Source organism: Mesoplodon mirus (genome assembly GCF_964341445.2).
Source record: "Mesoplodon mirus genome assembly, chromosome: 2".
Taxonomy (NCBI): domain Eukaryota; kingdom Metazoa; phylum Chordata; class Mammalia; order Artiodactyla; family Ziphiidae; genus Mesoplodon; species Mesoplodon mirus.
This window is the reverse complement of record NC_138977.1, coordinates 117,169,893-117,185,702: the sequence shown is the minus strand read 5'-3', so window position 1 is coordinate 117,185,702 and position 15,810 is coordinate 117,169,893. Positions and strand designations below refer to the sequence as shown.

The 15,810-nt window shown below is 35.5% G+C and overlaps 1 protein-coding gene across 6 annotated transcripts in view; it reads right to left on the bottom strand.

The window, feature by feature from the left end:
- ARID4B (AT-rich interaction domain 4B) overlaps positions 1-15,810 on the bottom strand; it is a 125,512-nt gene that overhangs the window by 59,832 nt on the left and 49,870 nt on the right. For all 6 annotated transcript variants that reach the window (XM_082635110.1, XM_082635112.1, XM_082635113.1 and 3 more), the window contains exons 4-7: positions 15,145-15,210; positions 10,732-10,822; positions 8,253-8,332; positions 3,318-3,409 (exon numbers count right to left, since the gene is read on the bottom strand). In XM_082635110.1, the coding sequence (XP_082491236.1) occupies positions 3,318-3,409; positions 8,253-8,332; positions 10,732-10,822; positions 15,145-15,210 (329 nt within the window). The remainder of the gene's footprint in view (positions 1-3,317; positions 3,410-8,252; positions 8,333-10,731; positions 10,823-15,144; positions 15,211-15,810) is intronic.

Genomic DNA, 15,810 nt, shown 5'->3' with positions numbered 1-15,810 from the left:
TACATACTCACATATAAACACATTTTTACATGTAAATGAAATGTTACATACTAGTATTTCATTAAAATTTTTTCATTCAATACATGATGATGATATCCAGTACTTACATAGTGATTACTACTTAAACCCTTTAAAGGACAGAATTCATTTCACCTTTGCAACAACTCTCAGAGACAAGGAATACTATTACCTCAATTTTACGGATGAGGAAATTGAAGCATGACAAGACAAAGCATCCTACCCAAGGTTACACAGCAAAGAAGTGGCAGAGGCAGGAGTCAAACCCATGCCATCTTGCTCCACTGTTCACACTCTTTTATTTCGGGGGGCAGGGGGTCGTGCGGCATTCTGGACCTTAGTTCCCTGACCAGGGATCGAACCCATACCCCTACAGCGGAAGCACAGAGTCTTAACCACTGGACCACCAGGGAAGTCCCTACTGTTCACACTCTTAACTCAGCCACACTTCCACTCTCAAGAGCTAGAGAAGTGGAAAATCTTTGCCAATGAAATAATTTTACATTAAATACACCCACACCTCACTGTTCTGACATCATCAATCATAGTTAATTAAACTGACTACGGGCTTCCCTGGTGGCACAGTGGTTAAGAATCCACCTGCCAAGGCAGGGGACATGGGTTCAAGCCCTGGTCCAGGAAGATCCCACATGCCGCGGAGCAACTAAGCCCGTGCACTTCAACTACTGAGCCTGCGCTCTAGAGCCCGTGAGCCACAACTACTGAGCCCGCCTGCCACAACTACTGAAGCCCGCACACCTATAGCCTGTGCTCCACAACAAGAGAAGCCACCACAATGAGAAGCCTGCACACCACAACGAAGAGTAGCCCCCGCTCGCCGCAACTAGAGAAAGCCCACGCACAGCAACAAAGACCCAATGCAGCCAAAAACAGTAAATAAATAAATTTATATATATATAAAAAAAAGAGTTAACTATAAAGCTACGGGAAGACCCTAATGATCAATGGTAGATAAAATTTTAATTCACAATTGAAGCTATTAACTTTCAAAGAGATGTCAAAAGATTTAACCTATAAGTGCTTCAGTGAATATTTTATGGCAATGTAATAGCCCTCTGAAAAAACTGAAAACAATATTAGATCACAATAACATCTAGTAATCACAAGAGGACTCTTTCATACTAATAATGCCATTACACATTTTTCATCTATTTTCCTTTCTGACTAGAAGACTCATATTTTCAAAGTTACACAAAGAAGAGTAAATAATAGTTACAACCTCAGTATCCTAAAAATGATCAAGTGACCAGCAAGTTACACTGCAAGTGACAGACATTTTTCACCTATTAATTGAGAAAAACATTTTCTAAAATATTCAGAGTTAAGTGAGAAAAAGAAATGCATGGCCCAAATCACTAGTAGAAAAATAAGTAATATTATATATTTTTTCAATGCAAGGATTAGTCTTTTAATTCCCTCCCTCAAATGAGTCATTATTTATTTCCTGTTAAAACTCATTTGGAAAGTAACTGTAGTACTCTAGACAAAAAAGAGTCAATCAATTGAATGGGAAAAGGCCTATGGAACACGGGTGAGTTCAAGTCCTGGTCCCTTCCTTCCTGTGTTCCTTGGATTAGCTGCTGTCTCTGAGGCCAATTTCCCCAATTTTTAATAGGGGTAAAAATAATACCTACCTTCATGAGTTCGCTGTAAGGCTGAAACTAAGCTATATGAGAGATAGAGCTTACCCAATTTTTATCTCCAAAGCTTAGCCACTATTAGATTTAATACCTAACTCTATTACTTTGAATGAAAGCATTCACTTACATTACAAGTTTCAATAATTCAACTCAATATTTTGGGGTTTTTTTTTTTTTTCTTTATCTTTTGGTCACGCAGTGTGGCATGTGGAACCTTAGTTCCCCGACCAGGGAACGAACCTGATACCCCTGCAATGGAAGTGTGGAGTTTTAACCACTGGACCGCCAGGGAAGTCCCTCAATTCAATATTTTTAATAGCTACTCTGACAATATTTGGCTCAGGCACATTAAATTTTTAAAAATTTTACCCGAGTAAAATATTCAAAATCGTTTTTAAACAATTTAACCTCCAACAGAATAAATTAAAAACTACATTCTCTTGCCCCATCCTCTCCCATTTTCTTCTGCTCTGTGGAGGCAACTGCTTTTAACTCTTTCAGCTCTGACAGTTAATACCTTATCTCTAAATAATATTCCTATACCGCTATTTCTATATTTATACATTTTAGACGTTATTGTATTGACTTCCCGTTGTTTTAAGGACTTAGCTTTTATATTTAAGCAACCTCTCTACACTCCATCCTACTAATATAGTGTTCTTTTCTATAATTTTGAGGGGAGTAACTAAATGCCTTTACTATTTTTTTCTCTGTTTGTTATCATCATATCTTTAATTTCCCCCCAATGTTCCATCATCCTAGATAACAAGTCCTCCCTTTAATAGAAACTTCCATTTCTCCATTTTGCATTCTACTGACCACTAGCATCTAGTGTTACTATTGAGAAGTCTGTTGCCATTCTGCTTCTCACTCCTTTGCAATAAATTATTTTTTTCTTCCTGGAACTGTCTGAAGATTGTTTCTTTCTCTCTGATGACCTGAAATTTCATGACTCTTTGATCCTGTGATCCTTTTTAATTTAAAGCCTTTTGGAGCCTAAGCACATTTCATTGAAAATAATTTGTTAAATATGCAGAACATGTGTCACAACTGTAAGAAGACATAAAAATAAGTAAGATAGCTCGGCTGTCAGGAAGATTTAAATTACTAGGAAGGGAAAACAAACACAACAATGATAATAATAGGTGAAATACTGTCTATGACATTGGATAAGTGCAAAGGATTTAGAGGGCTCAGAGGAGAAAAAACATGTCTGTTTTTAAGGAAAGAGAGGGGAGGCACAAAATGGTTCACATAAATGTGGGAGCATTTCTGGTTAAGAACTGAAGAATGAGTGAGCCGGTGGCATGGAAGGGTGGCATTTAAGACAGAAACAGCATGAATAAAAAACATGACATCATGAAAACAGAGGATGTATCATTCAGGAAATATTGACTAATTCCATTTTGACAATGACATCAAGATACGTGTGAGGAGAAATGGCAGGCAGATAAATAATATAGCTGTTAAAGTTGACGGAGCATGGAGAACCTCAAGCACCCATCCCAAAGAGTCTGAAAGTACTCTTCCATTCAGTTAGCATTTTGCAAGTTACAATTTAAAATTAATAACTACTAAAACAATACTGGAAGGAGAAATGAATTCAGGTTCAACTAACAGTTATGAAAATGGACTTACATATGATTAGATCTTCTTCCTCTATTTGTTTTCTTTCCTATGACTGGAGTGCCAAAATGTTCAGGGTTGGTGAGTGGGAGCTGGTCTAATGTCTGTGGGTAGGAACATAAACCCATCAAAAGTTATTACGTTGCAAGTTTTTTTTTTCTTTTTAAACCAAATCAGTTTAAGAATATGCTTAGATTTTGAGATTTAAAACTTCCCCTGAGGGAGACAAAAATACAACTTTCCTAAAGATAGAAAACTCTCATTTCAAAGATGATAGAATAAAGATGAATGAGCCCATGGCTGGAAAAAAAAAGTGAAAAGAAATTTAGTTGTTCTCTCTAGATAATTTCATTATCTATTTGAGGATTGAGAGACTTCTAAGAATGATTAAAATATAAAACAAAACAAATAAAACTCAGCGGAAACAACAGATTTGAGAGATAAGAAACCTATGTGCAAGTACCTAACCCCTAGGTTGGGCTAACTGCAGCTCAAATTTTTCTTTGCATATAGGGAATCCCAATCCACAAGATAGAATTCTTAGTAAGTAACAGAAACGAAATTATCAGGATAAGCATCAACTGCTTGAGAAAAGGGCCTCAGATATCCTAGATTATGACTTTGCAAACATTTTCTGCAGTAAACCTTTCTCCCCCGACCCCTCACCCCACCACCCCCGTCCCTTGCGGCTTATGGGATCTTAGTTCCCCAACCAGGGATCAAACCCGGGCCCCAGCAGTGAAAGCAGCTAACCACTAGACGGCCTGGGAATTTCCTGCAAGAAACCTTTTCTGAAGAAAATGTAAAAATCAGTTTTTCTACAGTTAATATTTTATTTTCCCTTCCTTTTTAATCTGCAACATCTAATTCTGTGCTTGGTATGAAGATAATCATCAATAAATGAACACTTCTTTCTTGTTACCAACTGGTAACTCATGTCAACCCTTTTGTCCCTCACCCCATTCAAAAATAATGATTTCCAGGGAAGGAACTGGTTGTTGGTTAAAAGCAGAATGAAGAAAAAGGGATTCTGAAATCCCTTTGTTTCTCCATATCAGAGACTTCTTGGATTTTTCGTGCCATTATTTCCTGAAAAGGTTTATATATCTAAAAAGTTAAGGTATCAATCTGAAGATGCTATCCCAACCAATATCAATGTTGGTAATATTCTTACTTTTTCTGCATCTTAATGATTTTCCACAGTTACTATTCCTTTTATTCCTCCATGAGAACCTTTGCTATTGCAGATACTTTTATGAACACAAGGGGAACTAAAGAGCCCAGGAAAACTGTCAGAGTGGAAGTGAGGGTGAGGAACTACTTAGGATAAAGACTTCTCAAAGTTACAAACAAGAATGTTATATGAAAGGGTGTCCATCAACTTAAAGATCAGATATCTAAATACAAACTAATGTTAATATTTAAAAGAAAAACTTTAACTTTTATTTTTAAAACAGATAATTTTGTTGAAACAACGATTAACTAAAACATGAAAGGGGGAAGCATATTCATCTATTTTGCATAATTTGTTAGAATATATGTAAGTATATTTGAGGTACATATAGATATCCAACAACAAAGAATACAGTATAGGAAAAACGCAGTAACGACAGACAAAAATCATAACTTTTATACGGCTGAAAACCTAACCTTTCAAATTTAGTTTGTAAGTCGGGCATTTAAAAAATATTTGGAGGCAAAAGCTGGCCCAAATACAATAATATGCCAGACAAAACCTCTTCAGAAATGACCTGTTATTAACTCCTAATTATGCTTCCCAACGGTGAAAATTTCAAAGTACTGTATTTGGTAAACAGGAAAAATAAATTAATTTGGTTTCACTTTCTGTCAAGCTAACAAAAGAATTAAATGCCCCTCCCCTAAAATTAAGGCTGCTCTCTTGAAAGCAGAGATTTCTATTAAGTACTATGATTTCTATTTTAAGTATCTGCTAGTCACTTCACTTGATTTAGGAAAGAAAATATCCAGGATTTCTGAAGAATTATCTAGGAATCACATATAGGAATTCTCAAATAAACCACAATCTCTCCCTAGTATGTAAAAAAGAATTAGAATAATAGGAAGCAGTATCTCTGTCCCTGGCCCCAATCCTGGAAAGCAGGAACACCTTTATTACACATGACAGAAAAGAGTAAGGGGAGGGTAGGATTTGTCCTGTCTTAAACCAACAGAGCAAAGCCAGAGACTCCTGGCTATATCAAAGGCTCAAAGAAAATACCACAGGCCTGGGGGAAACACGCCGATAGCCCTGTTACCTAAAATGGGCTGCAGGAAATACGGAGCTGGGATTTCATCTAAATTTTCTTCAGAGTTTTCAACTGCATGTAGTAAATGCACAGAGAGAATACCAGCTGATAATATTCAAATTATGAATGCTCTATAGAAATACCCAAACACTCCAACAGATGTCAGGAAATAGGCAACATCCTCATTAAGCTGGTTATGGCTAGAACCAGTGATTTTGGTGTGGGAATTCAAACTGACTGACCCGCTTATTGTCATCTCTTATCGTGAAAATTTTGTATTTAAGTCTTTGTTTAGGTATGAAGCTTATTAATGGGATTAGGACCCCAAATACTGCCAAGTGTCATGTGGCTTTCCACTCAAAGGCCAAAGTTATTAGTAATAACAATTCTCTGAGCAAACATCCAAAAAATTAAAACTGCTTTTTGAAAAGAGCAGAAATATCAAATAAGGGAAAGAATGTACATAGATGGTAGATTAAATATACTCCTGGCCATGTCTCCAACAGCTCCTAGTACCCTTAAATTTTTATATTTTTGATTAAATAATGCTTTGTCTCCTTCAAAAGCAAAAAGAAGTTACCCAAGGATAAATTCCACATCTACTTAGCTTACCCATGTACTCCCAATACCTAGCATAGCACGTGGCATATGGCAGTGGGTAAGGAATAATACACCAGTATTCCAATACCCTCTAGCAAAACATGAAGTTCAACACATATAGCCACACACAGTAAAACCGATCCTTCCTGAAGTTAAAAAGGATACATTGAGCTACTTGCTCTTATTGCTTCAGCCTTTATATTACAACTGTCTTATGAACAATTTCAACTTAAGATTCTCCTGGCAAATACAAGATTAGTATCTTTGATATTTCTCTGGATTGAATACATAAGACATATACCTTCACTTAGGTAAAAAAAAATCAAGTTTTCAAGTCCCCATATTCATTAACCTACTATAATTATCACATGTTCTAACTAAGGGAAATGAAATTATTTCTAAGAATTACATAAACTCAGAATTCTGTTACTTCATCAGTGTAAGAAGCCAAATTCACTGTACTTGTCCAAAGCTATATGTATTTCCTATATTTAAACGTTCACAATTAATTCATCAAATATTTACTGAAGGCTTTTGTGTAGAAAACACTACTGGGAAAAGGAAAGCCCATCAAGATGACAAAAACTTGGCTATTCCGCCAAAACAGCTTACAATTTTATTGAAAAAATGATAAAAGTAACCAAAAAGACCATAAAATAAAAATAAGAGAAGTGGAAAAGTATCAAAGGATATAGAGATCAAATTTGGTTAGAGAGCTCATGAAAGACAGTCATGAAGGAGGAAGCCTTTCTCATGGCCTTGAAAAGAGCAGGGCTCAGCAGAAACCAAGAAAAGAAAGTATGAGCCATAATCTGGAAACACCAAGTAGTCTTATAAGTCAGAAGTACAGGGAAATAGCAGAGTATGAGACTGAAAAGACAGGCCAGAATCATAATACAGAGAATCTGTCCCAAATTCTGAGTTGAAATGGGAATTCAATCATTTACGGGAAGGGAAAATAACAAAAAAACATAAAATAAAGTCTAATAATTTAAAAGAAATATTAAAATTCCCCATAAAAACACTGTTCTAAATAGTTACTAGAAAAAAGAAATCTTGGTTCAGCCACACTGTACATTAATTAATATTCATAGGCTGGACTAGAGAATATAACGCTATTTGCAACAAATATGTCCATTTTTAAAATTCTGAATTGCAAGTTACTGATTTATAAAACTTTGTGAACCCTCTACTCTTAGTAACTTAATAACATCTTTCAATTTTAGAGCATGATTTTGGTGCTAGAAAGCGCTGGTCTGAGAACCAGTTCTGATCATCACTTTCATCAACTCTGAGTTGGAGATAAGCATTGTATCTCCCTCATAATGTTGTAAATGCAAGGATGTATGTAAACCACTAAGCAAAGTCCCTGGCAAATATGAACACTTCATTTATTCATCCAGCTAATGTTTATTCAGTTCCTACTTTGTGCCAGCCACTGTTCTAGGAACTGGGAACAAAGTGGTGAAGAAGACATACAAAATCTCTGCCACTGAGACACATTCTAGTGAGGAAGGCAGACAATACATAATTAAGCACATATACATATTTTGGTGGTGAGAATGATCTGGGCTATAAAGAAAACTAAACCAACCTTAAAGAGTTATGAGGAATGGAAGGGACTATTTTAGAAAGGGCAGTCAGGCAAGCCTTCTTCAAGGAGAGGCTATAGTAAATGTCAGTGGTTGGCAGCAGTAGTAGTCAGGGATGGCTTGCAGTATCTACATAGCCTCTAATGATGATGGGGTTCAAGTAGATTACAAATAAGACAGCTCTTTTCTACAATTATTTAAAAATTAAAGGACTCTATAAAAAAGTTGCCTAAGGGTAATAAACAATCCCGTTGTTTTTTCTTCACGGACAAATGTTAAAATACATTTTTTTAAGACAAAAAACCCCACAGAGAACCTGGTACTGAAACACAAGGCCTTAAACAGGTTTCACAGACTACACTCTCATGCTGTTATGTATTAATGAATTTTCCTGATTAACAAGTAAGCTGCTTGAGTTGAGAAAGCAGAACTTTCCTGCCCCCTGTACTAAATACTAGGACATGTTCATTCGTTAACTGATTACTTACTTCACTTTCAGCAAAATGCCTCTCTCCTTTCAGGCACAGTGAAGACCGTCTCAGTGTCTTCTCATCTCCATCATCAAAAACTGTGAGAAGAGGTAGAAATGGCAACTACTGAAGGGTTTTTCAAAGATTAACAAAATGACATAAATTATCATTTAACTTTCTCAGTGCAAACAGAGCTATTGTTTTAAAAGATTAGATCTGAAATTCAGTACACATTTTAAGTTTTGTAACAAACAACTTCAAGTGTAGAGTATGTTTTCCAATTTCTAGGGAAAAAAAATAATATACCTGTAATGAAAACATCTTCTCTGGAACAGAAAACATCAAATGAAAATAAGAAGTTAGCACTTCAGAAAGAAACCTTTTAAATGCTGATTAATCCTTCTCAATATGGTAAAGAAAAAGCAAATTCTCCTATTGGTAAATACAGACAAATTTACCTAAGAAACAAAAAATAACAGTACAAGTTTATATATTCAGACTGCCCCTAAAAATTACCCTACTTTTATTATTTAAAGCAGTGTTTCTCAACCTCAGCACTACTAACATTTTGGACCAGATGTGAGACTGTCATGGGGACCTGTGCACTGTGAGATATTTAACAGCATCCCTGGCCTCCAGCCACTAGATGCCAGCAGCACCCCCTTCCCAGTTGTGACAACCAAAAATGTCTCCAGATATTGTCAAATGTTCCCTGGGTGGCTAATTTGCTCTCACTTGAAAACTACTTATTTAAAGTACTAAAATGTCCCAGCAAATTTGTTGTAAGTTTACATATACACAGAATAGATGTATACTTTATGATATAATTTTAGCATATACTACATTCCTCACAAATCTCGGGAAGAGAGTACCTCTATTTTAAATAAAGTTACCAGGCCTTGATTTTATAAACAGAGGTTTTTGCCAAAAAAACAAAATTAGGTTCTTATATATAATGTGAGCTTTTACATCACATGAGACTGGATAAATAACTCTTCGTACTTTTTAAAAATGTAGTAACTAAAATAGTCAGTGATAAAAGTGCCAATCACACCTAATTATCAAACAGACTTAACGACACAGACCGCTCACGGTCTTGTAACCTACACAAATGCAAATATATCCTTACGCTTCAAAATCAAATTTTCCCTCTCCACCAGGTTTTTTTTCTCATACCACAAAACTCATCATTACTATTTGAAAGCTCCATCAAATTCTGACATCACCAAAGACATTTTACTAGATGTTTACTCTCATCTCTGAGATCATTAAACAGTAAGAATTTTTACCATTCAATAAATAATACTGGGATAATTACTCTGTTATCAACTTGGAAAAAAACAGTATTTGATTATATTTCAGAATGTTAAAAAAACTGTGGGTGAAATAAAAAGCTCTTTGTAAAACAAAAAATAGAACTTTAAATTGAAGAATACATTGGAAAACAAATTTACAACACTGATGGAAGGAAAGCCTTCTTAAACAAGACTCAAACTAAAATGACAAAGGAAAAGGTGACCACAGGAAAATTGACTATGATTTGAAAATTGATAGCAGAGATAAGAGTAAAGCAATAGAAGAACACTGGCAACTGAAGTGGCAAAGGTTAACATTCCCTTTATACATTTAAATATATAAACTCATACTCTGAAAATAAGAAAACGATAACTTTCCCAAGAGGAAAAGGAGCGGTCTGGGAAGACCCTATAAATTGGCAATTCAAACGAGAGAAAATACAAATGAAATAATGTTCCTTTCAATAAACGTACGAAAATATGTCCAATCTCACTACTAATCATGGGAGGAGCATATTAAAACAAAACCGAGATATTATTTTGTGTCCAGATGGGCACAAATTTTAAAATATTACTAACATCACATTTGACAAGGGTTAGGACAACAACCACACTTATATACTGTTTATGGAAGTGTAAATTAACAGTCTTTTAGAAAAGCAGTTTTCATAACCTACTACAGCTTTAAAAGGACATTTCCCTTCAATCTATGCCTAGTTCTCAATGTACACACTAGGGAAACATTAGAATAATGTCCATGTACAAAAGACATTCAATCCAGCATTTATTACAACAGCAAGAAAACTGGCAACATCATCAGTAAGAGAAAATACACTATGGTACATCTAATGCTATGAAACATAATATTGCAGTTAAAAAAATTTATCTGTTGCACAACAACATGAATATACTGAACACTACTGAAATGCACACTTAAAAACGGTTAAGATGAAAAAATTTTCTCTAAGATATACTCTGAAGTGAAAAAAGCTAGAAATCCAATTGTATAATATATACACTAATTTCAAACTATATGTTATGTACATATTTATGAAATAAATTTTTTAAAGATCTGGAAAGATAAAAAAACATTAACAGTAATAACATGTACGGCAACTAGGGGAGGAAGTCAATCAAGAAAAATCTGTTTTATTTGTATTATCATTGAAAATATATTTTTAAAAGAAGATGTATTCCCTTACCTACAGTGTACCAACTCGCATCTGTTAATTTATTGATTACAGCTTCTTGATATGCGCCATCAAGATTCTTCACTTCCACAATAGCTCCAACCTAAAGTATTAAAAAAAAAAAAGTTAGGAAAACTTTAAGAAGATAAATGAACAAACTAAAAACTGGCTTTCTTTTTTTAAACTAATTGAGTGCATGATGGTGAAGAATAAAATCACTACTGATTTGATTTGTGTTAAGGTGCCAGACATTTTACTCACCACTGTTTCTGCACCATCAGTGAAAATGTCAACATAGTGAAAAAGGCAAATAATATCTAAGTATTACTATGAAAATTGTTTTGCCCTTACAATCTCCCTGAAAGGGTCTTGGGAACCCTCACAGGTCTGGGGGTCCCTGTCTGTGAAACTGACTATCTTTGCCCCATATTATGACTCTTCTTTGAAGAAGGCTGGGGAAAAATTAACAAATAACTTTGAGGTTCTCCTTATGAGTTATAATGTACCAATAGTGACAGTCATTTGAAATATTTTCATCTCATCAAGAAAATGCTGATAATTTATATGATTTATAAATTTATATGGTTTTTATAAGTACATCAAACTAAAACGCTTCTATACAGCAAAGGAAATCATCAAAAACTTGAAAAAGCAACCTACTGAATGGGAGAAAATGTATCCGCAAATCACATATCTGATAAGGGGTTAAAAACTGAAAGATATAAAGAACTCATACAATGCAACAGCTAAAAAAGAATCAAACAATCCAATTGAGAAATGGGCAAAGGTTCTCACACCATATGCAAAAATAAACTCAAAATGGATTAAAAACCAGAAACCATAAAACTCTTAGAAGAAAACATAGGCATAAATGGGACTTAATCAATTAAACTTAAAAGCTTTTGCACAGCAAAGGAAACCATCAACAAAACGAAAACAGAATCTACCGAATGGAAGAAATATTTGCAAATGAAGCAACTGACAAGGTGTTAATATCCAAAAATATATTAACAGCTCCAAAATTAATATCAAAAAAGCAAAAAGTCCAATTTAAAAAATAGGCAGAAGACCTAAATAGACATTTTTCCACAGAAATCATACAGATGGCAAACAAGTACATGGAAAAATGCTCAATATCACTAATCATCAGAGAAATGCAAATCAAACCCACAATGAGATATCTCCTGACACCTAATGAGAATGGCTTATTATCAAAAAGACAAGAAGTAAAAGTGTTGGCCAGGATGTTGGAGAAAAGGAAACCCTCGTGCACTGCTGGTGGGAATGTAAATTGGTGCAGCCACTATGGAAAACAGTATGGAAGGTCTTCAAAAAATTAAAAATAGAACTACCGTATGATCCAGCAATTTCACTTCTGGGTATTTATCCAAAGGAAATGAAAACACTGATTTAAAAGGATATACGCGCACCCAAGTTCACTGAAGCATTATTTACAATAGCAAAGATATGAAAACAATCTAAGTATCCATCAATGGATGAATGGATAAAGATGTGTGTGTGTGTGTGTGTGTGTGTGTGTGCGCATGCAAGCGCACGTGCGTATAATTCAGCCATAAAAAAGAATGAAATCTTGCCATTTGCAACAACATGGGTGGACCTTGAGGGCATTATGCTCAGTGAAATAAATCAGTAAGAAAAAGATAAATACCATACAATATCACATATACATGGAGTCTAAAAAACAAAACAAACAAAAAACCAAGCTCATAGACACAGAACAGACTGGTGGTTGCCAGAGCTGGGAAGGAAGTGCAGGTGGACAAAATGGATGAAGGGGTCAAAAGCTACAAACTTCCAGTTATAAAATAAATAAGTCATGGAGATGTAATGTACAGCATGGTGACTATAGTCAAGAACACTGTATTGCATGTCTGAAAGTACAGGGTAAGTCTTAAAATCCTCGTCACAAGAAAAAAATTTTTTATAACCATGTATGGTGATGGATGTTAACTAGACAATGTGGTGATCCTTCTGCAATGCATACAAATATTGAACTATTATGTTGTATACCTGAAACTAATAATAATGTTATATGTCAATTACACCTCAATTAAAAATAAAATGTATATGGTCTTTGCAGTGATAACAAAAATAAACTTGTTCACAGAAGAGACTGTCAGCCCCACACAATGCCCAAAAGAGGGAAGGAAATGCTGAGGAATTAACAGAACTTTCTTTTTTCTTTTTTTTTTTTTGGCCACGCCGTGCAGCATGCGGGATCCTAGTTCCCCAACCAGGGATCGAACCCAGGACTCCTGCAGTGGAAGCGCAGAGTCTGAACAACTGGACCACCAGGGACTACCGTCATTAAATATATAGTACATTTTTTTAAATTTAATACTCAAGTGGTCTAGTATTATTTTCATGTGAACTCACTGAAAATATATTGAGATCAAATGACCATCACTATGGGAAGTTTATTTCCTCTAGGAGAAACATAAATGCTAATACTTTCTATCAGCTGATGGAAAGCCACAAAGTACATTAGGGAACAATTCAAAATCTATATACAAAAAAAACCTCCATAGGCAAGAGAAATATTTTAACAATTTTGAGACCGAAATTTAATACACTTGCATACATCAAAATCAAAATGGTCCTAAGCCCTAATCAAAAACAAAGAAAATTTTAATAAATAAGAAAAACAAAACAAGAAAAATAAACCAACTATGCCACAATCAAAGAGGCTGGAGCAATAGGAGAGAAAGATGGCTTGAGGATACAAAGTAATTGTCTTTCCTATCCCTTGCAACACTGAACATGTTTTGTAGTTGGTACCAGCTAGCCTGTGCCAGGTGAACAGGGCAGTCAGGCAGCGAAGAGCTACGCTGGTGTGCTTATGAGGCAAAAACACAAATAAGGCATGGAGATGTGTGTGTTCTGATCATCCGGGGGCACAATGCTTCAATGACAGGCTGTGAGTCCATCAGAACTTTGTCTGCCATTACCGGCTGTAAGACTTCGGCCAGAGTACTTTACCTCCCACCTCCCTTCACAGTTTCCTCTTCTGTAAAGAGCTATTATGAAAATTACATAAGATAATATGTGCAGAGGACTTAGCACAGTACTAGCACATACTAATAAGTGCTAAATAAATGGCGGTTAACATCAAATTATACATGTGCATGTTTTTGTCCTTTTGACCCTACAAGTGATATACATGTGCACGTAAAATTAAAGATGGCACCTATAGGGACTTCCCTGGTGGCACAGTGGTCAAGAATCTGCCTGCCAATGCAGGGGACACAGAGGTTCGAGCCCTGGTCCGGGAAAATCCCACATGCCGCAGAGCAACTAAGCCCGGGCGCCACAACTACTGAGCCCGCACTCTAGAGCTCATGAGCCACAACTACTGAAGACCGCATGCCTAGAGCCCGTGCTCCGCAACAAAAGAAGCCACTGCAATGAGAAGCCCACGCACTGCAATGAAGGGTAGCCCCCGCTCGCCGCAGTTAGAGAAAGCCTGCACACAGCAACGAAGACCCAACGCAGCCAAAAATAAAATAAATAAATTTGAAAAAAATGGCACCTATAAAACAGAAAGGGTGGAAAATAATTTTCACAAGGCAAGATTAAAAAAACGTACAAGTTTTAGTCCTCCGTAGTGCCTACTATATATGCAAGGTACTAATGCCCTGGGATCCAATTAAAAGTTTTTAAATCAACCACCAACAAAAACTGGCAGATACACACACCTATCTAGTTCTCTGAAAAGTACAGCTTCATTAGGAAAGGATTTTTCTTGCATCTACAAATGTCTCTTCAGTTGTTAGCATTTCTTAAAATTCACCCAGCTAGGCCAATGTCCACTTCAGACATTCTAAAGGACCAAACAGCACACAGTGGCTACCCGCACATTCCCTTTAGCTTGCTCACTAGTGGAAAGTAAAGCAGCACTAATTTCACTGGCCAATGAAAACTAATGCAAAGAAATGAAACTATCTGTATATATGAAAATATTTATCACTTATAACTGCCTGATGACCCTTTAACAATTTCATATGCCAGTAGTTGCTTCAAAGAATTAAAAGCTCTGAGGATTTGTTTTGTTTTCTCAATTTTCACATCATCATGGAACTTACATCACTTGATCCCTAGTTCACCACCTATTATTTCTGGAAATTGTACCTTTTAATAAATGAAACATGGTGAGACCAAAACAGATGAGTAAATAAAAAGCAATCAGTTTTTCCTTGATGTTCATTTCACTTCTGAACACAGGTTTTACTGTCATATAGGTTTTATTGAACACTAAGTCTACTTTTTTTCTATTCGTCTATTCAGAGAGAATTACACATTTATCAACTCAATAACAGAGTAACCAATGAATTTTTTAAAAGACTGAGATAATTACTGTTTCCCACTGAAACACTAGAAGTAATAATGAATAAATAAATGAATTACCTTTAGTGGGCCCTTTATGTGGTCATCCTGAACTTCCACTGTTGAAGAATCATGTCTAAATGTTACCTAAAGATTATAAATTTAATTAGCCACCAAAAAAGAAAAAAAAGCAACACAAGCTCGTTAATGCATGAATTCATTTTTATTATGACTAATCTAAACAAACGGCTGCCTAGTTTATATAATATCTCAATCCCTAAGTAGATTAACTGAAAAATTTATTATTTAACCAACAACTTCCTAGACTAATTTACTTGATGATTTACATATCGTATTTTATTTAATACTATTAGTTGTGAGTTTAATTGTATAATTTCTTTTCCTAAAAATGAGGAAAAAAGAGGTGGCAATCTTAGGCTATGAGGTACTCTACCATTTTGTGAAGGCCTCTCTTAATAATAAGCAGTAGCAAAAAACACTTACTGACAGCCAAGTATCAGGCTCAAGCATCAAACATATTAATCTCCACAACAACCATATTAGGTAGGTATGATTATTCCCATTTTGTTGATAAGAAAACTGAGGAACAGAAAGTGTAAGTAACTGGTCCAAGATCACAGAACTAGTACCATGGTGGAGCTGAGATGCAAACTCAGGCCAACTAGATCCAGAACTTTACTGTATTCTCCCTCTGTATCAGTATAGAAATCAGAGGATGGGAAACCA